This window comes from Camelus bactrianus, chromosome 9 (assembly GCF_048773025.1).
Source record: "Camelus bactrianus isolate YW-2024 breed Bactrian camel chromosome 9, ASM4877302v1, whole genome shotgun sequence".
Taxonomy (NCBI): domain Eukaryota; kingdom Metazoa; phylum Chordata; class Mammalia; order Artiodactyla; family Camelidae; genus Camelus; species Camelus bactrianus.
Window position 1 is genome coordinate 43,041,797 of NC_133547.1, and position 27,585 is coordinate 43,069,381.

General features: G+C 44.4%; 1 protein-coding gene and 1 long non-coding RNA gene across 8 annotated transcripts in view; one reads left to right on the forward strand and one right to left on the reverse strand.

Annotated features, from left to right (window-relative positions):
• Positions 1–5,729, forward strand: part of LRIG2 (leucine rich repeats and immunoglobulin like domains 2) — a 51,153-nt gene extending 45,424 nt beyond the window's left edge. For all 4 annotated transcript variants that reach the window (XM_045506252.2, XM_010968526.3, XM_045506259.2 and 1 more), the window contains one exon: positions 610–5,729. In XM_045506252.2, coding sequence (XP_045362208.2) covers positions 610–836 — 227 coding nt within the window. In that variant the 3' untranslated portion in view covers positions 837–5,729. The remainder of the gene's footprint in view (positions 1–609) is intronic.
• LOC123612632 (uncharacterized) lies at positions 4,381–22,772 on the reverse strand. Of its 4 annotated transcripts, none has more exons than XR_006719922.2 (5): positions 22,297–22,772; positions 19,342–19,502; positions 19,154–19,241; positions 16,261–16,391; positions 4,381–14,579 (listed from the first exon to the last, which is right to left on the reverse strand). It is a non-coding gene; the product is annotated as an uncharacterized LOC123612632 (long non-coding RNA). The 4 variants fall into 4 exon arrangements; XR_006719921.2 differs by having other exon boundaries at positions 19,342–19,499; positions 22,297–22,767; XR_006719920.2 differs by lacking the exon at positions 19,342–19,502 and having other exon boundaries at positions 22,297–22,465.
• Between the last annotated feature and the right edge of the window lie 4,813 nt (positions 22,773–27,585).

Below are 27,585 nucleotides of genomic sequence, written 5' to 3' on the forward strand. Positions count from 1 at the left end.
CAGAGTGTAGATAACCTGATTTAAAATAACCAGCTTTTGGTTATTATTTTGTTATTAGAATTATCGGCATGCTAGAAGCTAGAGGGGAATGGTCATTTATTTTTTAAATGATTTTTTTAAAAATAAGCATTTAATTATTATTTGAAGATGTAATGACTGCACTGAATTAGTGATTTTTGTCTATGTATTGTGCAACTTTATGATATGGATACTAATTCTCATTTAGTCTATTTCCATATGTCTAAAGAGTTTTGTTTTTGATAAATAATAGGTGAGAGTAGATGACACAGCATGGTCTCAGTAAATAATTGGTAAAGTTGTTGAGTAGAACGGTTTGAAAGACCATGGATCCAGTTTTTGTTTTGTTTTCTTATCTTAGCTGTTGCCAGAGCTGGCAAGTATACATTTGATCTCATTCCTTAATCAGGGATATTGGGCATCTTTATTTCTTTGAGAACTTGATTAGGAGAAAATTAAGTTTTATTTGACACAACATTGTAAAATGATTATAAATCAATAAAAAATGTTAAAAAAAAAAGAAAATTAAGTTTTAGAAAATTAATTCTGAACTTCCACTCACCACTGATAATTATTTTCTTTCATCCTCAGAAACCTTGCAGCGGCCTCTGTGGAACGTAAGCAAAGAACTAGGTCTGCCTCATCCTCCCTTTTCCCAGCAGTCAGTCCTTGAGTCACCACAACTCCATCAAAACGAGGGCCTGGCGGAGAATGATCCAGACTGTTCCCCATCCCCTGTGTCCTGTCACAGGTTACACGACCATGCTTTTGATTTTAGTAGGACTCGGAACATTCAAGATGGTAGTGAGGGCACGTGAAACTCACTCCAGGATGAAATCTGGGCAAAGACTCAAATTAGTTAATTTTGTATTTACTACCTCAGAGTTCAGAAGAAACCCCAAAGTCAGTGTTTGCTTTACTCTTGGTCTGCAGTTACATTTGTTCGGGCTTACACTGGACAAAGAAAGGTAACGGCTGACAGACATGGGTACCTCTAATAAAACGTGTGCAGCACGGGCAGAGGAAGGTAGAGGGCAGAAGTGTCTCTGGTGGTTCTGCCAGGACGTGCCCAGGCGCGCATTGCCTAGTAGGAGGAGTCTCAGTGCTGCTTAACATCCTGGGTTGTCTCAACCCGCAGAATGATCCTGAGCAAACATTGCTGTCCTGTTTTGCCTTCCAAGGAACAAAAATGACTTTGGAGCCCTCTGCGTAATGTGCCTGGGACTCTGCAGTGGTTTTAAGCATATAGTTGAGCGTGGGGCTTTGATATTCAAGGTCTTTGACAAGAATCTCAGACTTGACCAAACTGTTAACCAGGTCAAAGGTTTTGTATTCTTGTGAGTCTCTCTCTCTCTCTCTCTCTCTCTCTCTCTCTACTTCTCTCTCCCTCTTTTTTTTTTTTGTCCCTATTGCCCAGGGATCTCATTGTAAATAATATGTGCATTTATAAATAATTTTTGTATCATTGAGCATATGTGTTGGTTGCAATGTAAATATTTTTGATATGCCAAAATTACATGTAACGTCCAGTTATAATTGACAGCAGCTTCTCAGACCACGGATTTTGTACAACTTGGTTTAGTGAGTCTAAAGTCTTTAAATGTTTAAATACATATAGAAGTATATGCATAGGGGCAGGGTGCCTAGTGGTTGCGTGCACATAGACACAGTCATGGTGTAATTAACCACTTCATACCTAAAGATTCATACCTCTAGTCATTTGTCATGTGTTTACAATTGCCAGGTAATCTTTCTAGCATAAAAAGTCTCTTTCAAAAGATTAGCATTTTTGTCATTGCCATATGCACAGAAAGGAAAACTTATCTTGAGAATGTCTTCTTTCAGCAAAATACTTAGTTGACTGAGGAAACCAAAGATTGTTTTTTTCCTGTGTGTGTGTGTGTGTATTTTAATAATGTCTCTTCTACCAATGCACAGTGTATCTTGAGAAGAGTGCTTTTGGGAGTAGAAGAAATGCGGAAATTGTTTTGGGAATAGAAGAACATGCAGAAATTCTTATAGCATAAAGCTTTAGAGTGGTCCTTGTTTTTTACGAACGATTAGTTAAGCCAAAAAGTTTTCTTGAATTTCTGATCGCAAAAAGCTTTATGTAAACAAGACTCAGTGCTTCAGTAGAGTGTAGTGTACTAAAGCTCTTCTTTCTGCTGTCAGATTTCTTTATGTAGGTTCTCAGATTTTGTCCTCTAGATTTAGTGAGGACTAGTTGCACACTAGATAACTTCAATCACTTTAATGAAAATATCTATTTCTAAGTCACTGTGCATTCCAAAGATTTTAAGCTCACGTCATTTCTCAGCTCTTTTCATTCTAGTTGTCAATCCTAAGGTTTTTCTCCCATAGGCAGCAGCACTTTTCTAGCTGTTTTAAACCACCATGCCTTTCTCTTTTTCCTTTTTAAACTTTCAGCCTCTGTTCATTTTCACTTTGATCTTCTTAAATATCACTGTTTTCCTCTCCCTTCAATTTGTGATCCTTCTTGCTTTCTAGGTTGCAGTGTAGTTTGTACTGGACTAACTTAGAATCAAGAAGCCTGATTCAGTTCCTAGCTCTGCTGCTTACTAGCTGTGTAATCGAGGGCAAGTCCCTTCACTTCTCAGCCTCACTTTCTCATTTATGAAATTGAGGGCATTTTACTAGATGCTCTAAAGCCCTTTCCAGCTGTAACATTCTGTGAACCTGTGATCCCTCCAGGAATCAGGGAGGATTATCTACTCTAATAAAAAGCTGCTCTCACGAAATGTTTGTTAGAGTAGAACAGGAGTGATGCTGCTTACTCTGACTTGAGCCAGGTTTACTTCCTCTGTAGCAGGAGTAATGCTCTAAGAAATACTCATGAGAAGAAGAAATACTTGGCTTCTAAAACAGTATCGGTAAACGTCAAGAACCTTGATTGAGAACCACCCATTGCTGTCCAGCAGAGCAGGTCTGAAGGCTAGTGTAAAGCACACAGGGGTATCAGAGTCAGTGCAGGGGTGAGCCACAGCTAATCGGTAACTAGTTTGTGGCTCACCTACCTTTCCAGTGTATTCAAGGTTATCCCTGCAATTACATACTCTTACTCACATTCTGACGGACTCTCTTCAGTGAAAAAGTGGAGTTAGAGCCAGGCTGCAAGTGTGCATCAGCTGTCATATGTGAGAGGACGGTAAACAGGCTGCGAACCAGTGCTCTAAATGTGAGTGCTGTCTCTGCCTTGGCAGTGGTCCTTCTGCTGCCAGTGCTGCCAGTCTGGTCTCCTCAGTGGCCAGGTTCTCTTTTATGTCAACGTGAACAGTTGAGATGTCCTCCCAGATACTGCTAGCTTGCCTAAAAAACTAGTCAGGAGTTTGTTTAAATGTGGATAGCCTACCCCTGCTCTTAAAAAAAAATATTAATAAATTCTAATCTTAGAAGATGGAATTCCTAAAATTTCTCATTATTGCATATGTTTCTGACCAAGCAGATGCTCGACTATAAACAGGATTAGTGGCTTATCAGTGTTTCTTCCCAGCAGTGTAAAGTCTGCCTACCAATTTGATCAGAAATGTTGCAAAAGCAAGGGAAGCTAAAATGCTTGAAGAAATGTTCTCTGTCCCCCACCAAATTACCACTTCATATCCGTAGGGATACATAAATTCTCTTAATTTGTTTGTTGCCCTCTTAGACTGATTTTGTAAGTCTACCTGGAAGAAGGAGGAACATTTTCCTTGTACTTCAAGCCCTGTTGCCACAGAGTCTACATCTAACCCATTGGCCTCCTGTCACCCTATGGCCTCTAAAGTGCTTTCCCTAGTATGCAGGTTGCTCTGTAGCACAGGAAATCCCAGAAACCGAGCCCAGTGTGCCATTCCCTCTAATGTGCCATCTAAGAAATCTTTAAATGTATATTCTTCTGTAAGGTGACTTTCATATTTAAAAACAGCTGCCTTCCCATTGCCCATTGGGAGGTTGTAAAAGAAACATTAAGATGTCAAGCAGCTTGGATTCTGTTATCCATTTTCCTAAGAAAAGGGAGAGATGATAAAAGTCTTTAGATATTTAAAGGATTGTCATATGAAACAAGGATTAGATTCATTCTCTTTATTGCAGAGGACAGGGGCCATATCAGTGGGTTAGAAGTTACAGGGAGATGCAGTATACAGTTGCCAATAATTCAATATAAGCTAACACTCTAACAACTAGACTTGTCAGACAATTGGAATAATTAGCCTTTTGTGAGAGAAGTATACACAGAAGCTAAATAATCATCTGTTAATAGCACTGAAGAAATTTCTGCATTGAGATGGAAACTGGGTAAGATGACTTTCAAGCTTCTTTCAGTTTTATCATTGGAAATCTCTAGAAACAATCTGACAGTCTTAGAACTTGGTCTTTCAGAATCCTTTATATGCAGTAAGTGTAGAGCACTTAAAAAGTTGTTTTTTTTTTTAACGTAAGGATTATGTTCTTTGGTTGACAAAAGGAGCCTGTTCTGTGTTAATGGCTGAAAACATGAAACTTTGGGCTTATTCTTCTGAGAAAATCTATAACTAGTTGCTAACTCAAATGGTATTATCATAATAAAAAATTTTAAAGCCTGTAATATAGCTTCCCTTTTACTCTTTAATTTTTTATTCCTGTTTCTGTTTATCAGTGGGATTCCATTTGAAATGGGGTTGGAATTATGAGGTCTTATACCCAGTATTTTACCCAAGTGTGTTGTGGCCTTTTCTTATCATTTTAATATCCACAGAAATGCCAAGTGGGTAATGGAGCAACAGAGGCAAATTTGCTGTCATTTTATGCTACATCCTCCATTTCTTATTTTGCTTCTTGATGCAGATTGCAGAGGTAATTGTGAAACAGTTGGACCTTAGAAAGTTGAGCTAAGATTTTTTGGCAACCTGTAAATAATGTTTCATTTTTCTGTTACATGGCCTCTTTCCCAGTTCAGTTTGGCAGATGTTTTTCCCTCTTGCTTCTTCTAACTTAAAAATTTTCATTTTGAGTACAATCTAAGCCAACATCAGCCTTAATTTTCTTTTTTTCTTTGTTCTTTCTTTTCTCTTTTGAGCAACTATCTAGTTTGTTGACAAAAATAACATGTTCTGAATTAAGAGATATATTACTAGCGTCTCTTAATAAAATGGCACCTGAAAGCCCACAGATCACCTGGAGGTTTTGTGGATAGTAAGGTGTGCTTGTGTGTGTGTGTGTGCGTGCGCGCGTGTGCACGCATCTGTGAAAAGTAGTATTTGGACCTGCGCCCTCAAGGTTGTGTTGAGTGTTTCTTAGCAGTCATGATAATCTCCACTGACGGGTGGAGTGAAGGTGAAAAAACAGCTTGATTTGAGCCTGTTTTCAAATGTAAGGAGCAAAGTGATCTTCTGTCAACCGTAACGGTCTTGAAAGAGAAATTGATCATCAGGTGGTCAAGTGCTCTTGGAATATCTCTTGGCTACTTGAAGTGGCCTCTTGATCCATAGAGAGACTACTTCTACCCTCTCCTTTGCCCTTGTTCTCCCTTTTTACCCCTGTCAGAGGGTGTTTTTCTGAGCAGCCCTGGTACTGGATGTACCTAAAGAGTTATAAGCCAAGTTGTTCAGTGTGGCCCTTTCCTAGTATGTATTTATATTTTCTCACACATGAGAATGTATATTTTATAAAGCATGTGTTTGTCTACTTGTTTGTCTATTGTAATATGTCTTCAATAAAGCTAAAATACATCATGATTGTCTGGTCTTCTCTTGCCTCAAGGACAGGAGTGAAATGGTGCCATTTTTAAGTTTGCGGTCCTTTTGAGAGGTTTCTCCAAATAGCTGTACAAGTTAAAATGGAGACGAGTTCTTCTCTAGTTCTCACCGTGTTTCAGAGTCACACACTGCCTCACCTGCCACTGGCGCCACCCTGTGAGCCACTCCAGGGTGGGCACTGCGGGCTGTCCCCTTCCAACCTCGTGCTGGATGCCTGGCAGGATGGGGACAGACACACCTCATAGTTCATTAGAAAGTAAGTGATTTTTGCACCAGGAAGAATTTGAAGGCAGTTTTCTAACTTGCTAAGTCTTTAACAAGATACTTGAAGAACGTGAGTCTTCTGGTCAGCTTCCTCGTGGTGCCATGTCAGGGGCGATTTCCTTTGAGTCTGTCAACTCTTTGAAGGCTGAGCTCCCAAAACTTACCCCACTGTCACTTTTGCTGCACTTTGTTCTTTATGAGGCGTGGTCCACAGACATTATCTTATTTGAATCCACAACACTCTTCACGTAGATTGGGCAGAAATTTTAATCTCCACTTTTTGTAGTTAAAAAAGTGTCTCAGTGAGATTATCACTTAAACAATGTCAAAAAGCTTTTAGGCAGTAAAATCAGGATTTGAACCCAGAATTTCTGACTCACATTCAGGACTTTTCCCACTGTGATAACCTTCCAGTTCTGAACAGATACTGTGTCTATGGTCTTCATAAACATCTGAATAAAAGCCCTCTGCACATTGATCAGTATGGTGAAGGTTTGGACGGGAATGTATACCAGGCATTGAGTTTTACTTTATTCCTGATGGGAAAACAGGCTCTCACTTTCTTCTCTTATTAGGTAGAAGGAAGAAAAATGCCATGGTCTTACATTTTTTGTTTTGCAGTGAGATGTCCTGTGGCCCAAGTAGTGGTGTCCTGCTGAGTTACGAAAGATGCTTGCTTGCTCTCAAAGCTATTTAGAAGTTTGTAACCAGTGCTGAAGCTGTCTGTGCTCTAGGGCCTGTTGCTATGGACCAATACTTTTGTAAAATACAGTAAGAAAGAATTTCTAGAAAAATGAAATCAAAGGACACAAAAGCATGAGGTTTTTGTTTTTGTTTTTCCCCTCTGTTTTATGAGGGGGAGGTAATTAGGTTTATTTATATTTGGAGGAGGTACCGAGGATTGAACCCAGGACCTTGGGCATGCTAAGCATGTGCTCTGCCACATAAGCTATACCCTCCCCGCAAGCATGAAGTTTTTATTATAAATTTAATGTATAAAGTGACTGTCAAACAGCTGTCGAAGTTTCTAAGTGCTCATTTTGTGCTTTGTCATGGACCAGTGGCAAGTAGTTGCCAGACAGGCAAGATCTGCAGACCACTTTTGGAGTAGCATTGCTGTTACCATGTAGCAACATGATTATGTGTTATAATGGGGTTGTTCTTATCTCTGGTCATTCCTTTTTGTTCTCCTAATTTGCAGTGGTTGAAACTGAGAACTGGGCTTCTGTCTAGAAGCTTCCCTGACTCGAAGCAATAGTTACAACACCTTTCAGCTCAGCCACCGCCCCCCCCCCCCCCGAAGCTCCTCACTTGTGTGGTACAGTCCTTTGTAACATGAGGCTTATGTGCAGTCCTGCCATCTTTCTGGCCAGTGCTCTTGGGATGGACTGCATGTGCCTTTTGTTATAGGGAAATTCTGCCATGAGATAGGCTGAGGAAAGAGGAAGCACATGGGTGGTCATACTGGGAAGGAGGTGGTCTGATGCCCTGGGCTCTGATGTGGCCTTGTGTAATTGCTATTGTAAGGCTCTGCTGGCACTGTTCCTTCTGCCCCCTCTGCTGCTGTCTTTGCTCAGCCAATCAAGAAACCTTTCTTGAAATCTCTAGGACCAAGTTTGGTCACTTTGTTTATTTGGTTCACAGACCATCATCAAGGCTAGTTGCCAAAGCTCTTTGACAAAAAGACAAGTAGGAAGCATTAGTCACAGTTACTGCTGGGAGCAAATAATGCAGTAATAGCAAACGCATTCTGCCGACCCCTTTCAGATACTGTTAAGCACTTTATATGATCAGCACTTTATCACAACAATCCCTTTGAAGGAGGTAGTCTCATTCCCATTTTACAGATGTTGAAACAGGTTAAGCAATTTGGGCCGAATTCACATAAATAGCAAGCAGTAGAACCAGGAGTTGAGATTATGCCTTGTGATTCCAAAGCACGGATTCTTTCTCCGTGTCAAAGAAAGTAAAAATGTGAGCTTTTATCAAGGCCCTACTTCATCATTTAGTCTTTGTTACGGGCTGAATTGTGTTCCCCAAATTCATATGTGGAGGCCCTGTTCTCCTGTACTTCAGAATGCGAGTGCATAAGGTCTTTATAAAGGTAATTAAGTTAAAACGAGGTCTTTAGGGTAGACTAATTCAATATGACTGGTGTCCTAAGAAGAGGAAGTTTGGACACCAGACCCGCACGTGCTCAGAAGACAGACCAGGCGGGAGAAGGACACACACAGAGAAAGCAGCCATCTGCAGGCCAGGGAGAGAGACCGCAGAAGAAACCAAACCTGCTGACGCTGATCTTGGACTTTCAGACTTCAGAACTGAAAAAATTAATTTCTGTTGTGTAAGCCACCCAGTCTGTGGTATTTTGTTACGGTTGCCCGAGCAAACTAATACAGTCTTCCAATAACCCAGCCAGGTTAGTAGCATTTTCTTATAGGTCAGGCTGTTTGAGTTGCCTACGGTAACATGATCCAAAGCCCATGGTCTGCTGCTGAGCTGCTGCTGCTGCTTCTGTGACCCCAGTCGGCGCTTTATATACCGAAAAGCACTGGAGAGAAACTGGAAATGAAACCAACAAACACACTGGCTGGCTGGCTTGCAGTTCTGATGCCCGCACATCTCCAGCCTCACTGATTCCAACGAAAGGGACTGCAGTGCTGAACGGTCCTTGCCAGGATGTAAGAAACTGACATGTGTTTCCAACATCAATGACTGTAAATTGAGTACATTTGGAAACAAAGAAGCAAGGTATTTGGAGCATTCCAGAGTAAGTGCTTTTAAGCTATTCTCTCCTAAGAAGCCAGGTTTTTAAATCAACAAGTAGAATCCCAGATGTGGCATGACTGGCTGCTCTTGGGTCACATGGCAGATCAAGTAGTTCAATTTTGTGCCCTTTTAAAATGCTCCATCAAAGCTTGTGTGAATTCCTGTCTCAAAAACAATAGGCATGTGATTAAGGTCGGCAGTGATAGAGGCTAGCTTGAATTATTTATTCTGGGCGAGCTCCAGAGACAAGTGCACGGGTTTTTGCTCTATGCCAGAAACAGCTAGTGCAGAGAAGAAATACAATTATCGTCAAACAGTGAATTACTGCTGCTTCCAGGGTCCTGTTCTTTATACAAGTAACCTAGGGGTGACTCAGGGACCACACAGATGTGCTTATTGAAAAAGAACTTAAGGTTAAGATTCAAGTGTGTCTTGCTGAGAACTTCTGACTTTTGGAGAAGCACAAAATCACAATAAATTGCAGTTTTGGGGAAAAAGCAATGCATCATGTTGGCAGGAGTTTTGCCTCCAGGGCCCCACTCCTCCAAAAGCACCAGTTTTCTCTGACACCTTTTCTAAACATTAGTTGCCTTTCTTACCTGTGAAATTTCCTAAAGGTCCTTTGAGCTCAAAAGACTTTCATACCCAGGGAGGCAAGAAGTTTGAAAACTGCCTCTTCGTCTTCCTCTGTCGAAAGTCTCGGTGTTTCTTCCTTTGGGCAGCCTTAATTTAGAGAAGGTCCTAGTTGCTGGCTGGGTACATTACTTTCCTCACTCCGGGAAAGGGATTTTATAAAGAGAAATTCCAACTTACAAAGGTGACTGGTTCATTTTTCCCGGAAGTCCTTCCTTGTGTCTAATCCAAGTTCTAGCAGATGCAAGCCCAAGACTTGTTAGTGACATGGTTACTGAGGTGGTGCAAGAACTTAAGAACGGCACAGGATTTCTTCTATAGCTCTTGAAGGCAGGGTGGGCTTTCAGAAAACCTTTGGTTTAGAAAGAAAACTTGTTCAGTTTTCTTCCTGTCCCTGCTAAACCTCCAGTCCTGAATGTTTTCGTCCTTTTTGCTCTTCCTACTCTGCCCCCACCCCCCCAATAAGAGAGTTTGGGCAGAAGAAGCAAGAAAATAAACTCCTAAGTCCCCAGTCTGCCATCTGTGGTGGAAATGCCCTTTCAGCTAGGCAAGGGCTGCAGTTTTCTGCAGGGACAGCTGACTGGTAGACGAGGATTCCCTATGTCAGCCAAAGTTTGCGTTTTCCTGGGCTCTGCATTCACCATATGGCTTTTACATCAGTGATTTGGAACACTGCCTTTGGTGTAGAACGGAGCTGTTCCAGTCCTACCTTCACCTCTTACAAGTTGTGAAAGCTTAAGCCAGATCCTTGTGCCTCATTCTCCTTGTCTGTAAAGTGGAAAGAATCATGCCTACCTTATATGGTTGTTCGGAGGAGCTAATGCATATAAAGTACTAAGCACAGTACCAAGCGCAGTGCTCAGTAAACTTTCGCTGCTGTTAGTTATTGTTATGGACACTCAGAATGGAGCATTCTTCTTCCCTTTCCTCCACTTTCCGAGCCCTGCCCTGCCCATCTGGAACAGCTCAGGATGGGGAATGTCAGCAGTTTCCCCAAAGAATCATCTCAGGATTAGTCCTGGAGATTTGGGTCCCTAACTGGATTTTATTCAGAAACAAAATACAATCTCCTGAAACTATGGTTAAATGAAAAATGCCTTCAGCTAAGAATCAGTTGGACTGGGGTTCTGACCAGCCACTCATCGACCATGTGATCTTGGGAAGTCGCTTGACTGCTGCATCTTGATTCCATCTGTCAAGAGAGCATTTGCACTGTCATCAGATGCTCTCAAAGGCTCCTTCCAGTTCTGAAATACTATGGTTTTTCTGGGCACAGAGAGCCATCCTCACACCACTGTCCCCATTGTATCTTTGTTTCTTCCAATTGTTGTTTACTGGTTCTTCTTAACTCTCCCAGAAGGAAACTCACTTTATCAGAGAATAATAATTGCAACACTTGCGTGGGATTTAATGGGGGACAAAGAGCCTGTGTAGCATAAATGAAAAGGAATGAAGTGTGAAACAAAGTCAGAAGAAATTTTTTTTTGTTTAACTGAGAAGTATTGAGCGTCCCAGAAAGTGTACTGGGTGAACTGACCTCCAACAAGCACCATTCCTGAATGAGAGTCATCCTTGTTCTACAAATTCCACCTTAGAGTGTAGTCCTAATGACTGTGTAAGAATTCTTGCAACAGCCTGTGGCAAACTGCATTGCTTTGGAGAGTAGAGTCTTCAGTACTTACTATGTTGACTTTATGCCAAGAGAGATAGTGACACTGGGAAAACTGGAGGCAGAACACTTGACTACTGCAAATCGGCTACTGCACTTGCAGGAGAATTACTGTTTCTTTTAGCCTCCGTTTCTTTCTCTGTAAGACGGCAATGATAATAGTCCTCATCTCAGGATCTCATGTCGAGTGCTGCGAGCACCAAGTGGAATTGTTTCTACTGGGGAGAAGCAAACTTCAGTTTTTGTAAATCTGACTTATTTGGGAGTACAGGTGAAGTAAATAGCAACTTCACTTCTGGGCCCTTTGTCAGTCAGGGGACTGCACGTTATCCATGAGAAACAGCTGTAGATTTTTAAGAGATTCAAGCATCATTCTAGTTTTCCCAGCGCTCCTCGGGGTTTACCTCTTATTTGAATTGTTGTGGGTCTGAAGATGGACCAGCAGCTGTTTGTAGGTGAAGATGCATTGTCACTTCTGTGGGCATTTCCTGGATGCTGTACACAGAGCTGCCTCCAAGCAGCACGAACAAGGTAGGACCCTTTGATGGACAATGAGAGTTTAAATATTTTATGTATCTTATTTCCCAGTTATACTTAAGAGTTCAATAAGCCCAGTAGTAGGAAGCTAAATTGCAGGTCTGGCAAAGGATTGAAGAGAAAAACCTAAAGTAAGAGGGTTTAAAAAAGGACTCCTTGCTCAATTTGGGAGCTTGGCTTACTTTTCTTGATACTCTGCGACCATCTGGCTTGGATTTTCCTCAGGCAAAAATAACTCCATGCTGATTTTGAAGTATTGGCTTATCTTTGATGCCTTTGTAGGCTCATCCAGCTACTTCTGAATAAATGGACCACCATAAATATGTGTTCATGCTCAATGCAGGATAGCTGATTCAAGAAATGTAAGCAGAATCAGCAAACTCTCCCCCAAAGGAGGTCTTATCCACTGAAAAAACGTTTTCCCAAGCTAGCCCAAGAGTCTAAACTTTGGGGTAGGAGAGGAGTGGCAGATGGGATGGGGTCTGGGCTGCAGGGTATACTGGTGGGTTTTCTCGGCAAGTTTGCTCTTGGATCTACAGTTCAGAGTATGTGAGAAAGTGACATTCTCACACTGGTCCCTGGCCATGGAGGAAATCTTGTCCAGTGAGAAGCTGAGACATGTCAGCCCTTGACTATCTCATCAGCAAGTCCAGGGGGGCTAGTGAAGGGACTGATGGGGTCCTCTGCCGTTTTCTTGCCTTTTAGTCCTTTGAACATCTCTTTTCCTCGGTTTCCCCTGCCCAGGCAAATTGGGAACCGTACCTACACAGTCGTCTGAGCTAGAGCCGGCCTCTAGGTGGCGCCTCAGCACAGAGAATGGCAGTGGCTGGCGTCACCTCGGGCCACCATTTCCCTGCATATTCCTTATATAAGGGGATTCGTGGGACTCGGGCTTCTCGGACTGCACAATAGAGGGAGATCTGGCCTTTGTCACGTTCAAGTTACAACCCTGAAGAGATCGGGGGAGGCGCGGGGCCGCAAAAGCGCCTAGTCCCACACAGTGTAACACGGGCTGAGGTTCCCGCCTCGGCAGAGCCCAGAGTAGCTGGCCGGGGCAGCAGCGTTTGGGCTCGGCTGCTGGGAGAGTGAGCCTAGAGCTTCAGGCTTTGTTCCCTCGCGTCCAGGAGGGCTCGCCCAGGCTCCCAGCCCCAGACGGAGCACTAGCAAGGCCAGCCGCCTGCCACGGCCTCTAGGCATAGCCGACAGTTCCTGGGTGACAGACCTCCCCTCCCCTCCCCCCACACCTCTTTCTTACCCTCTGCTGTTTACATAGCACTTTTCCCCGTGTGATCTCATTTGCTGCTCACAAACTTCCTGGGAGGAGGGAGAGGGTGGGGTCCTCCCCGGCGCTCTGGAGCCTTAAGAGGACTGAGAGAGTGCCTTACAAAGCTCCCTTTCCCCCTCTGCCTCGAGCACCAAATAGGGAGTTCCTTTGGGGCAACTCCTGAATTCAGCTTAGTGGTTTCAGGGTTTAGCATGTGGTGCTTGGCACAGAGAGGTGCTTAAAAGTGTTTACTGAATGAACAAATATTTACAGATGGAAGAAACTAAATCAAGGGACTGTAGGTGGTAGAGTCCAGTCTAGAGGTTAGGACTCCAGGCTTCTAGGACCATAAATATTGCCACACTGGATACTAATTACATTATGTGGTTTTCCAGTCAGAAATATGGTTTGCTATTACAGGGACCCATGCAGATCTATCTGATACTCAAGAACATGAGCACTGTAATCTGGGTCAGGCACTGGGGCACCAGGCTGCTGTCTGTCAGGGGGACACCAGGAGATGGTGGGTCTAGGGGAGCAGCTGGCCCTTTTGAGGCCTTCCTTAAAAGTGTGAGGGGATGCTAGGCACTCTGAGCTTCCCAGCTATCAAGACCTTTTTATCTTTAACTCATAGAATATCTTGGGATCAAAAGCTCCATCCAGTTGTTATTCACCCCACCCCATTCCAATCCATGAATTAGCACTTTCTTGGTTGTGTAAATGTACCTGCTTCAGACAGCTTAGGACTCTGCAATGAGACTACATAAATTCAAATCCCAGCTCCACCACCTCCAAGCTGCCAGCCTGGGGCAAGTCCTTTAACCTCTTTGTATCTCTATTTCTCCTATTTTGAATGATGATAATAAGATATTTAATTTCTAGCATTATTGTAGGGATTTAGAGAGTTAGTATATATAAAACAATTTAAACAGTCGCTGGTAATAATGAAAGGCTAGGAGGTGTTCTGCTGATCTCAATTGTATTCTGGATTCGAGACTGGTTAGTGTTCACCGTATGGGGGTTTTACATGATTTTGTAGAATTCCCTGGAAATCCTGTATTCTAGCTGTCAGGCTCTCAATTTTCTCCCACTCAGTTACAGCTCTTTTAATATCTAAAGAAGAAAGTAACCTGAAATGCATTTTTCTGCAGATCAGAGCAGTGACATTATCTTTGTCTCCTCAGAGCCTCCCTGGTGGCTCCCATTGCAGTTTAAGGGCTTTCTTCTCTACAGTAGTGCTCACCACATAGCACATAGTAGGTGTTTAACCAGTGCTTATGGCAGAAGGAAAGGAAGGAAGATATCATACAAAGAACATTAGTACTGAGTAGTTTATATGGACAAGGTCCCTATGGAATTCATACTTGTCCCCTAAGACCTACTGACGAAGCATGAAAATCACCAAGGAAATGTGATCAGCTTGGAGGAGGAGGAGGGGAGGAGGAGAGAGAAGAAACTGGAGTAGCCTGCTATCTGAAGATAACAGTTTTTCCACTGCACACGGCTCCGTTGATGATGGTTCCATTGGTTCAGGCCAAGGTGAAAACCTTCCCGCTGCTCAGGGACATCGAAGCCATCTCCGATTGCTCTCTGCCCCACAGATTCATCTTTCTTGGGGTAGTTTGTCATTTGTTTTGTAGCCTCTCAGATGCTTTTCTTTATGGCCAGAGACCAGCCAACTCACCAGACACTTCTGTGGGTTTTGGCAAGAGAAAGAGATGGGAGGTGGACCGTGCTCCAGGACAGTTCGTAGTTGAAGCCTTTCTGACCTTGGCTGTCTTATTCCCATTCTTATGCCAAATTAGACTTCTGATAGAGCCTTACCCCAGACCAGATCCTCCAGCCTGAGAGACTTGGAGTAGATAGAATGTAACGAGAAACTACTCTAGTTTAAGGTTCCATAAAGGAGTTGAAATCGAAACTCAACGGAGCTTTTCTACTAAACACATTAGCTATTTTATCAACTAGGTCATTGGTGGTGAGTAGGACTGTCTCAACTGGCATGCCAATTTCAATTGATGGATAATAGCTGCCTGGGGAATCGTGTTGAGAAGGATTCTGAATCTACATCATCATATCTGGGGCTTAGGAGAAGGTGCTGTGATCTATCAACAATGTCTGTCACAGATGCAGGAAAGGGGAGTAACCCCAAGAGGCAGATATGTACCTGCTAAGGTTGCTAATGAGAAGAGGAGGCTGTCTGTTTGGAAGCTGGGAAAACAAAAATGGTTGAATGGTCCACCTATGCTCATGTAAGTAAATCAGGATGGACCTGGACCAATTCAACTTTGGGGGAAATGTGGTACCAGCTCAAGAAGGAAGGCAAATATGGAATAAGGGTGGAGACACAGTAGTGTTCTGGTTCCATGTCTCTGTAGAATCTTGACAGTGTTCACAAACAGGTGGAGAGAGAGCAGGCACGACAACCTTAGGTGGTGGTTCTGAGCTGGAGTTCAAGACCTGGGCAGGTCCCAGGATAGAGAGTCAAGCCATTGATAAGCAGATGGAAGAGCACAGACTGTTTCTCAAACTGAGTTCCGTGAATCACTTAGGATCCATGAGATGTTACCTGTACATATTTTGCCATGAAAAATAGGCAGGGGTGGGGAGTGGGAGATTTGTGATATTCAAGTTTGGGAAAAACCCTGTCAAAAATATTCCGGAAAGTTAACTGTAGCCCAGAGTGGCTCTTGGCCAAAGGAGATAATGGAAGAGAAATGAAATAAGCTATAAGAACAAATACGTGGGCTGGTTTAGGCTCTAAAAGGTCTCAGGTGACAGGTTGAGGAGTTAGGGTTTGATTGGTAGATGTGGAGGATTGTGGGCTGGAGATGTAATGCAGTCGGAGTTGGGGTTAGGAAAACAGCTGTTGATGCCATGAAGGAAAGATTGAAGAGAGGAGAGACGGAAGGGCAGAGGATTAGCTGGGAAGCTCTTATGTAGTGCAAACAAGAGGTATTAACAGCCTAAACTAGGGCAGCAGCAATGGGAATGGAAAGAAAGGGCCAAGATCAGGAGCCATCTCACCAGTAGTATTACTGGGACCAGGCTGACTTCAGGCAGCACTCAAGGTTGTGAAGGTTGTGCTGAAGGGCACCAACAAGCCCTGCTCTACAGCTCTCAGAACAAAGCCAGCAGGGTGGGAGGCGGTTTGCTGAGATGGAGTGTTTGCTTAGAAAGAAAGTGTAACTCCTCACCTCTGGGGATGATTAAACCCTGGGAGAGCGCCAGGGGCACTAGCACTGTTCTGCTGTCTTGAGGGCCAGTGGCCATCTGACCGGGCCCCTAAGGCCCAAGACCGCTCCAAGCCGTGTTTGCTCTGTGACTCTTTGATTAATTGAACAGTGAATATCGGAGCGGGGCTTAGAACTTACCTAGTTAGTGGCTTTCCAACTTGACTGAACATCAGGGTTCTCCAAGGAGCTCATTAAAATGCAGGTTCTCAGTCTCCCTTTCCAGACTTGATTCAGTTGCCAGAGCCTGGGAATCCGTATTTTGTGATGTCCTGGAGTGATTCAAATGTGTAGTCACATTAGGAATTATTCAATCCCATCACTCTGTTTTGTAGGTGAGTAAACTAGGCCCAGATTGGAGCAAGGACTTGTGCAAGGCCCAGGGCCCTCACACCGGGGCACAAGTTAGTGGCAGGGCTGGACTCGGACTCCAAGCTTGGGGCTCATCCAACGTATCATGGGCTAATACTTGGCTCCATTAGTCGTCTCTAGGCTGAGGGTTACACAGTGATGAAAAGTTTCAGAAACCTCTTCCTATCACCTCCCTGCACTGTGAACTCCTCTAGGAGATGTGTTACTTGAGTCTAGGATGTACACAGAAGAAAGCTGAGGGCAAAAATAATAACAATAATAGTAGCTAACGTTTACTGTATGCCAGGCATTGCTCTAAGCACTTTACTTATAAAATTCTTTTAACAAATTCCCATTTTACAGAAGAGGAAATTGAGGCACAGTGAGGTTAAAGGGCAAGGAGCAGCTTTCATCACGTCTGTTCACGTGACTTTGCCTTTGCTTTAGGGCACTCTGAGCCTCCACTTCTTTTGTTCCACATGCTCAGAGCTGGCCCCTTCCCCTCCCTACTTGCCCTGAGGGAGCTATTCAGCACACTGCTGGGGAAGTTTGGCTGCAGCCTCGCCCTCAGTGCCAGGCTCTGCTATGGGCCTCCCGTTACTGAGGGGCTGTAGCCAGAGAGCCAAGCCATCAGGACTGTTTAGGCAGCTGGCCGCATGCCCTGGCCACCAGCCCTGCCAGGCAGCCTGGAGGGGGCCTGCAGGTCAGCTGGGCGAGCTGTGGAGAGAGGCTGCTTCTCCTGCCAGCCCCAATTTGCACTAGAGGGACAGGCGTTTTGAGGGAATTAATTCATTGCTGAGGGAGGAGGGGGCACATTCTTGGCCGGAGCAGGGTGTAGAGTTGTGTGTGGTGCTTTAAATAAGCTTTTATTGCAGCTGAAGCACATGTCACATCACCTCAGAGCTGCTGCTGAAACACTGCTAATTCTGTTACTCAAGACCCTGTGTTAGGACTCACTTGATGAAAGTTCCTTTTGGGCTTGGTGAACAAAGTTCATCTTATTTGGAAGTTGGGAAAACAAAGATGGTTAAATGGTCGACTGTGCTCATTTATGTAAATCCAGATGGACCTGGTAGGTCCTGGTTGTGAGTTCTGTTGGTTGTGTTTTTAGTTTTGCAGTGGCTGCTGGGAAGCTCTGGTTTCTATTTATTGCTTAAGTGAACACTCCATCTGATTTTGAGTTCTCTGTAAAATTAACTTCCCCTTTTCTAGTTTTTACTCCAGTTTTAATAGTTACTAATCTCTGAATCAATTTTAATTTACCATACTTCTAGCTGCAATATATGAACATATCCATTTCATTGCCTCTTATCTGTTAATGTGGCATTTTTAATAGGCTGTTTTTGGTTGCTATTTAAATTTTTATATCTTTGTTGAGCATTTTTTCCATGGTAAGTTATTCTTTCCTATAAACTTTTGAACTTATGTTCTGTCCTCATTAATCTAGGTTATATTAGTGCTTACTTATTGTCTGTATGATTTCCTTAAATATTAAAATGATTTACTCTTGTGTTGTAAAAAAAAATAGTTTTTAAACTGCCCAATAGTATGTGTGCTTTTATTTTAAGCTGCCTCAACTAGTTTAACAAAAATAAGCAGGGCAGAAAATGAAAGAATTAATTTAATTTCTTGTTTTTGTACTACAGTGAGGATTTATGGAGCAGTATTTTTGACATTCCACATTATTTGCTCTTGGTTTCTGGTGATAAGAATAATAGCATTTATTGAGTGGTTATTATTTACTAGACACTATTCTTTACACATATTAACTTATTTCATAGCATTATTATGAGGAAGATATTATTGTTACCCCCATTTTACAGATAAGAAAACTGAGGCACAGATTAAAGCAACTGCAGTGCTCACTCAGCTAGCAAATGGTACAGCCCGGATTCAAACATGAGGCTGATTCAACAGTGGTTCTTAACAAGGGACCATTTTACCTACCAGGGGACATAGGAAATGTCTGGAGATATTTCTGGTTGTCACAACTGGGGAGTTGCACCCTACTACATAGTAAGTAGAGGCCAGGGAAACTGCTAAACATCGTACAGTGTGCAGGGCAAAGAATGATCTGACTCAGATGTCAGCAGTGCTAAGGCTGGGAAACCCCATGTAGACCAACCATCACATCATCTCCTTGGGATTCCTGAAAGCTCTGTAGCCTGCTTTCCCATCCTCTATCTGCTTGTACAACTGAGATGCCTCAGAATGGGGTGGGCAACTGTGTCCACAGTGGCACACCCTATGTAGGGGAGTGCAGTCATTCCATGTGACATATCCTGGCATTCGGGGAGCCTAGAAGATAGAAACCTCATGGGGAAAGAGTGCTGATGGCAGGAAGCAGAAAGCAGGAAGCCTTCAGGTCCATTGTCATTGTCCGTCCCAAGAAGGGCTAGGGCTGTGGAAGGAGCTTATGGGCTTGTTTCCTTAGGGAGCAGTGCCCTCTCCCCTGACAAGAACCAGCCAGAAAGCCCCAGGTTACTGAAGCCCCAAATAGCGCGCTTCACACACAGCACACCTGCCCCTTCCTCTGTCCCGGTGCACCAGGCACTAACCCCATATCTTGCCCGGTCTAGGACTCTTACCCGCTCCAACTCATCTAGTTACCGACCCAGCCGCCACTAGAAGCTCCCTGGGGTGAGGTGAGTCATGCTTCCCCTGGACCCTCGCACTAGCTCACCGTAGTCTCAGGTTCAGCCTTCCAGAGGACACTGCAGGAAGAATGCTCCTAATCCTGGCAGCTCAGGCATCGCTGTTGGAAGGTGGTGCTGTTGTGGAAGGAACAGTGCACAAGGAACTGGCAGACCTGGGCTGGTGGATTTGTCTGTTCGGGAGCCCTGAGTGGGGCTCAGTGCAGGGCCAACTTACATTTGTTACCTCCACGGCGCCTGGCACGGGGCTTTGCATGGGGCTGGCTGTCAACACAAATTTGTTGGGTGGCATAAACGCTTCACTGCTCGGCTCTGCTCTCCGATCTGGACGGGTGGAAGCCACCTCCACAGATGGACCCAGGTGGCGGCAGCAGCCTGCTTCCATGGCAGAGATGTGGGAATGATGTCGATCCACATAGGGTACACGACTGGGGGGCTTACCGGCCTCCTCCCGCCTGCTGTGCAGGCACCTGGACTCGGTGGTGAGTCCTGCCCTTGCCTGTGGGCTTGTCTCAGCCCACCCCATGTCGCCTCCCAACCTCATACACCTGAGCTAGAGGAACTCTTGAGGTGAGCAGCTATTCATAAATTAAACTGAGACTCATGAGGGGCCTACTCTGTGCCAAATACTGGGCCGAGTGTTACAGACACAGCGATGAGTAAGAAAGACATGGTCCCTGACTAGTGGGGAATAAATATTAGTGGGATGTGGGTCGCGAAGGAAGTACAGGGGAGTCTGTTACTATTTATTACTGATATATGGAAATGCTAGAAATTCAATGGATACAAATTTTCATCTCAGAAGCCACATTAGCATCCCTTTCCTCTACAGTGAAGGCAAAGGTGGCCTATGCATGCATGGCCTGATTCAATGGTGACTGCAAATGTCTGGCCCCAGGGTCTATTATGATGTAGTTGAAAGAGTGCAGGAATTTTGAAAAGATCTGGTTTTGAATCCTGTCTCTTTCTCTTCTGGTATGTTAGGGAAGGTTTTCGAGACAATCTCCCTCTCTGTAAAATTAGAATAATAATCATTCCCAGCATTCCGGGGGGTATCCCGTGAATGAATAAAGGTGCTCCCTAAGTTACTAAACTCAGCCTTGGGACAACTCTTCTCTTCTGTGGCCAGAAATTCCTACAACCAGAGTGAGGTTAGGCCACAGGGCAAGGCCGTGTCCCAAGAGGCAGTGATTAAAAGTCCACGTTAGCTGAGGAAGGAGCGAAGGCAGGGCCTGGTCGTCTCCCCAAAGGGCCAGCTTGTAGACCCGACTTCAGGACCTTACTCCAGGTTTCCCAGGTGGTGGGGATCGGGCTGGTGACCTGGGGCCTGGATCATTATCTCTAATTCTACTGTGTAGTGTTGATTTTCATGTGTTTGGGGAAAATACAACCAACACAGCGAACACATGATTTTATGAATTTTTTTTTAGAAATTAAAAAAATGCATTGATTTAAAGAACTAGGTAAATAATCATCCAGTTGGCACAATGATACAACAAAAATCATTGAAGGTGGCTCACAAATGACTGAAGTATGGGAAATATTGATCTCATAAGCCACTTCACATTAGTGCTGAAAAAACTGAGGTCCAAAAGGGTGAAATTTAAGGTTGGCAAGATGCAGACCTTAGTAGGGGTTAGGACTGAATCTTCTAGAGCCCAGGGTGGTGATTTTCTCAGTCGCCCACCTCCGCCCTTGAGCTCCCTGCATCTGAAGGCATTTTGATTAGGCTCTTTTGTTTTTAAATAACAGCTATATTGATATAGAGAGAACTCACATACCAAAAAAGCTCACCCTTTTAAAGTGTGCAATTCAGTGGGTCTTAGTATATTCACAGAGTTGGGCAACCAACAGTGCAATCAACTTTAGACCATTTATCACCACCAGTATCAGCGCCATATCCATCGGTAATCATCCTCCCACCTCAGGCCCCTGGCAACAACTAATCTACTTTCTATCTCCATAAATTTACCTGTTCTGGACATCTCACATAAGTAGGATACAGATGTGGCCTTTTGTGCTGCTTCTTTCACTTAGTATATGTTTGCAGAGTTCACTCGTGTTGTAGCAGTACTGCATTCCTTTGTATGGCTGAGCAATACTCCATTGTATGGATCTATCATGTTTCAGTTACTCCTTTATTAGTTCATGGACATTTGAGTCGTTGCTACATTTTGGTTATCATGAAGAATGCTGCTGTGAACATTGGTGTCCAAGTCTTTGCATGGATGTATGTTATCATTTTTCTTGGATATATACCTAGATGTGAAATTCCTGAGTCATGTGATGTGATTGGGGTTCTTGATTGTAAACAACAGAAACTGCCCTTGCCCCCTTTTAAAACAAAGAAGAAATTAGCAAGATCATGGAGACTTCCGGTGTCCACAGAGAGAGGCTGAAGGCCTTGCCTGCAAAATGGGTAGGTCAGTGAGCAGGGCCACCCCATGGACAAGCTCGTGCCTACACCCCATTGCAGACTGTCCTTCTGGCTCTCACCCAAGAGTCAGAGTCCAGGAGAGAGCTTCCAATTGGTCAAGATTTGTGTATCCACTCCTGCTCCCCCCACCAGCTCTGGGTCGTGGAGAGGAATGATCTGATCACTCCAGCCCCCATAGCACAGGGGAGGTAAGACACAGTGGCCAATTTCCCCCAAAGGGAAATTAAGGCAATAATATGAAGTTGCAGTTGGAGAGAATGATGGACACCCAAAACAAGACAGTCATTGACTACAACATAGCCAGATTATGAGGGGAAAGGCCAGGCCTGCTGGAGTAGCAGAACCTAGTAAATCTGTGACAGGAAATGCAAGAGATGCAGAGACGGGAGAAGGTAAGTAGAGCAAGTGAGAGGGGCTCAGCCGTAGGATGGCTTGCAGTTTACTTGGCCCCATGTACTTTGCCATACACCTGGAGAACTTGGCAGCCATTGAGTAGCCACTGGCCCAAGAAAAATGAGGAGGCTTATGAAGCCAACCTGAACTCAACCTATAACTGGAACCAGATTCAGTGGGTCCCAGGAGAACCACAGCTGATCATATAGTGAGTGAAATGAGTGTATGAATGACTTCGGAGTCCAACAGACCTAATTTGAATTCTAGCTTATTAATTCTATCATCTTGTACCTAATGTCTCCTTGTCTGTTTCCACGCCAGTAAAATGGGGGTAACGCCTACCTTACGGAGTGTCATGAGGGTGAACATGTTTAGCTGCAGAGCCTCTCCCACGGCAGGGCTTAGCAGATGTTGGCTTCCCAGGAAGCACCCATTCCCATTCTCTCACACAGTCCCGATTTTTATGTAGGTTTCACACCCATCCCTCTATGCTTCCTGGGAAGCTGATCTCACCCTGAACTTTGGAGCTGGTCTGGATTGGTGCAGGGCAATCCCAACCCTCTTGTCACCATGAGATTGGCTTTGCAACTCAGGCGTGCGCTGGTCAGCAGAGGGCACAGGTCCAACCCAAACCATGTGAGCAGGCATGGGCTTGTGGATCAATCAGGTTTTTAGCTGCAATAACAGAAGCTGACTCTGGGTGATTCAGCACTTTAAAAGTTTTTTCAAAGGACAGTGGATGGCTCACAAGATCATAAGGAGAGCTGAAGAGCCAGGCTCCAGGCCAAGCTGGCCCAAACCACTCTACAGTTCAGAGCCTACAAGAAAACTGCTGCTACCCCCAAGCTCTGGATGCGGGAGCCACAGGCTGTACCCCGGCTGCTTCTGTGCCAGGAGCTCGAATTTACTGTGATCACTGATGCTTCCACTGTGGGAGGGGGGGAGGGGGAGGAAGAGGTAGGAGAGGGGAAGGAGGAGAAGCATGCTTTGTACTTTTCTTCTTCTATCACCAACTGGAGTAAAAGTCCCATGTCTGTGTCAGGAGAGTAAAATCTGGTGTCTGCCTTGGGGAGGTGGGGCTTATAATTTTAAACTTGTCCTAAAGGATGAGTGTTCAAAAGAGCCAGAGTGACTACAAGTAGGACAGATGTCTGCCACAAAGTGTGCTTCCATTTGAGAAAATGAGGCACAACCAGTGTTGTTTGTTGGGATTTCTTAGGTATAATCTTCCTCATTCTTAAGACAGACACAAGAAGAGACTCTTCCCCTCTGAACATTGTGATGTGTTGGTATGGAGTTTGCAGTGCAAGAAATCATTTTGGTATGAGAGAAGCCAGCCTGCAAATGAAGCCAAGACACAGAGGAGGCAAGAAACAAGAGAGGAACAGAGAAAGCACACAGCCACTGACCTCGGCTGATTCTGAAGCCCCCCAACCTCTGCATTTCCAGTTACACGAGCAAATGTGGCTTGAATTTTCTGTTGCTTGCAGTCAAAGGCATCCTGACGGATGCAGTAGTGATTACACAGAAAAAAAAAAAAAACTATTTGAAACATCAAAAGGCAAGGAAATCAGTGAAGACCCAGGTTCTAGTCCCATTTCTGCCTTGTGCTTCTTGGCCAAAGCACTTCCTCTTTGAACGGCAGTTTTGCCTTCACGTTGCTGTTGCAAAGTGAAATCAAGGATGGCCGATCCCCGTGCGGAGACTAGTCTAAGCACAAAGGATTATTATGCTTCCTCACAGGCTGTTGTAATCAAATGAGACGGGGGCAAAAACACGGTGATAAATGAACAAACAAACAGCTGTTTTCTCAAAGGCTTTCATAGTCCAGGTTCCCATTTGGCCCAAGTTTTCATGTTCTCTCTATACTTGGCAGCTGGGTGGGAGGTAGTGGGAGGTAGGAAAGAGAAGGAAACGCTGTGAAGTAGAATTAGGTCAAAGCTGATCACTAAACAGCATGCAGACTTGGGGAGTTTGCGTTCCCTCTTTTCTGTATTCTTAAAGACTCGCTGGGAGAACTCCAGGCTCTTGTTCAGGAGGGGAAGGAAGGAGACCAGACGTGCCAGATGTTTTACCTTTATTTTCTGATATTATCCCCACAGCAGCCCTTGGAGGTGGGGATGTTTGCCTCCGTTTTCAGATGGGAAAAGGGTTCAAAGAGGTGAAGGCACCTGCTCTTGGCATGAACTTGAGCTTTGTCCCATCACATTCTAGACTGCATGCTGTTTTTAGTATCCCTTTAGTCACTCCCAGTAAAACATAAAAACACACTCCATGTGGCATCTGGGCTCTGAAGATTTAACCTGAAGCTTAATGAAGGGTGAGGGAAGCACTGTTTCCCCAGGTTAACTTCAAATGCTTTCTCCCTGAGGGAGGCGCCTGTGATTGTATGTGTAAATTCTGAGGATATCTTTGAAAGACACTCAAGAACTGGTCAACATGAGCGACTTGAGGGTGGCAGGGAAGGGGACCCAGTCTCTGGGGGATGGGGAAGAGAGAGGCTCTAAATTTTCACCATTGGCCTTTTCTTGATGAACATTGTCCTATGTGCATATATTACCTATTCAGAAAGTAAATTAAGTGATTTTTGATGTTTTGGTCTTGGGTCTGCTGCTTTCCAACGGCAACCTGGTGTAGCCACTCTTTCATGTTTCTGCATTTGTAAAACAGGAATAAAAATGTCTACCTCTCAGGCCTGCTCAGAAAACTAGATCATAAAATGCACAGGGAAGGGTTTGGCACTGAGTAAATGCTCGGTAAATGGAGACCGTTTCTAGAAACTGCAAAGCTCTAGCCATAGGAAAACTACAATGAATAGGTCATTACTGCTTGTTGTCCAGGGCATTTATACAAATAATGTTAGAATATTTAAATTTTCAACCTGTACTACCTCTTGGGCCTAAAATAGTTTGGCAAGTCCACCACAAGAATAAGCCATATGTTACAGGAAAGAACAAAGATGTGGAGTGGGACAGATCTGACTTCCGAACCAAAGGCTGTGCAACCCTGAGCAAGACACCCAAGCTCTCTGAGCTTCAGGTCCCTTGTAGCCCCGGGATGATGAGCTCCTCATGGGTGGTCTTTGTTTCTCATCAGATTCCCAACTCCCAAACCAGATCTGACTCCGTGACACATTAGCTGGAATTCTTTGGGGGAACATAGGGAAGAAGACACAGATCTCGCAGCACACAATAGACACTAAATCAAATTCTCCATCAGACATCTTTCTTCTCCACCTTCCCTCCCAAATTCCTTTCCCTGCCAATCATTTTCTTGCTCTCTCCTTTTCACCTCTATAACTTCTTTTTTTTTTTTTCAATTTTTAAATTTTAATTTGTTTAGTTATTTATTACTGAAGTATAGTCAGTTTACAATATGTCCATTTCTGGTGTACAGCACAATGTTTCAGTCATACATATACATACATATATTTACAACTTCTTAAAACTCCCTCTGTTGTTGGGAGCAGTTCATCTCTACCCTCAGTGGGTGTGCCCCACTCAGCAAAAAAAGGCCAAGCAGAAGGCACCTGTCCAGCATGTGTCTCTTTGGAGAGGGGATGGGAGCAGCCTCAGTCCATCCACCGTGTATAATTGGGGGATAATTACACTTCCCTTGCAAGGCTGTTGGGAGGATGAGCAGAGCTGGAATTCAAGTCCACGCTTTCTGACCTCAAGTTCAGTATCCCTTCCCACCACTATCTCAATTCAAGGTAACTAAATATTACAGAATCTTGATTACTAGAAACTCACCTAGCTTGAACCCTCAGTTTAACTGCATTTTGTTGTTGTTGTTATACATTCAACATTCAGAAGAAACAAAGAACTAGTCAGGGATGTGAAAATAAAAATTCAATTTCTAGGATAGGTGCTGGAGTCATTATGATTTTTATGCCAGCATCTTCCTTGCTGTCTATCTGTGATCCCAACCAGGGAGACTTGAATTTAGAGTGATGATCCCTGAGGCAGAGGGACATCCTCCATTGTCAAAGAGCCATCTTATTGTGTTCACTGACCTCTACTAGGCAAGAATATGGACTGAAATGTTTCAAAAATCATCTGCAACACTTGAGCTGGGATGAGGTTTTCTCCCAGTCTGACTTCTCACTTCAGAAGCCTTCTAGCAAGTTGAGATTTCACTGTGTAAGACCTCTCAGGAAGGGAAGGGGATCAAGGTGACCAAGTCATTCCAGAGGCTTGGCAGAGGCAAGCTGGCTGAGGCAGTCAGCAGTGCGGCCGGGAGTAAAGTGTGGGTACGTTTCCCAGGGCCGCTGGCACACAGTACCGCAAACTTGGTGACATCAAATCACAGAAATTTATCCTCTGAGTTCTAGAGTCTGGAAGTCCAAAATCAAGTGTCAACAGGGCCATGCTTCCTCTGAAGGCTCTAGGGAGGATCCTTCCTTGCCTCTTCTGAGCGTCTGGTGTTGCTGGCGGTCCTTGGCGCACCTTGGCTGGCAGGTGCCATAACTCCAGTCTCTGCTTCTGACAGCACATGATAGTCTCCCTGTGCGTCTCTGTGACTTCTTCTCATAAGGACACCGGTCACTGGATCAGGCCCATCCAGTCCAGAATGACTGTCTTAACTAATTACATGTGTAAGGATCCTATTTTCAAGTAAGGTCACATTCCCAGGTCCTGGGAGTTAGGACTTCAGCTTGTCTTTTGGAGGGACACAGCTCAACCCACAACAGAGCACTCTCCTACCTTCCAAGTTTGTCAGCAAAGGTATCTGCTGAAATGATGCAAAAGCTGGGACATGACGAAAAGTGACTGAAGGGAGGAGGCTGGTGAGGGGTGAACCTGTGGGCAACAACTCCCACGTTTCCAAAAGTGGGACAGGGAGGCCTTGGGTGCCAGCTCAGTCCCTACTCTCCTCCCCCAGCCCTAGGAGAAGCACCATTTCAGAACATCTGAAGTACAGGGGACTTTGCTGGTCCTAACCTGACCCATAACTTCAAAATTAATGCGGGCAAATTGGCTCATTCATCATTTAGAAGGTACAGTTGCACATGATGGTTCACATCCCCTTCCAAGGCGGATGTGTGTGTAATTCATTCCAGTTTTTAAGAGACATCTCCCAGAATTCTGCTCAGATTTATTGTCAAATAATAGTTCCGAAACATTGCATATGATGCTGACTCAGGCCTGGCAGGGAGAGTTGCCATAGGCACTGAGCTCTGGCATCGATCTGTGACTTCCCAGTGGGAGAACCCCAGGGGTGGAAGCCCACAGGCCTGATTGCCCTCTTAGATTAATATTTAATAGGATGGCTGCCCCCACCCAGCCTGCCAGCCCAGATCAGTGCCACAAGCCAATGCGCAAGCCTTGCTGTGCCCAAGGGCAGTGAGGAAGACTTGGCAAAATTTTAATTAACTGAAGATAAATAAATGTACAGAGGGAGCATGAGTCCATTAGCTGGCACTACCACCCAGAGAGGAAAGGCCTCACTAATCACACGTCCCAGCAGGTGAAATGACCTGCAGACCGGCAGCGTCCATTTGCTTTCAAATTAAAAAACATATTTTCAAAATAAATATGCATGGGGTCTCTGTCATGTTGTTGCTCCTGAAAAGCAGGAAAGCTGGGATGTTAATGAGCAACTGTTTTCAATATTTCAGCCCAGGAAAGC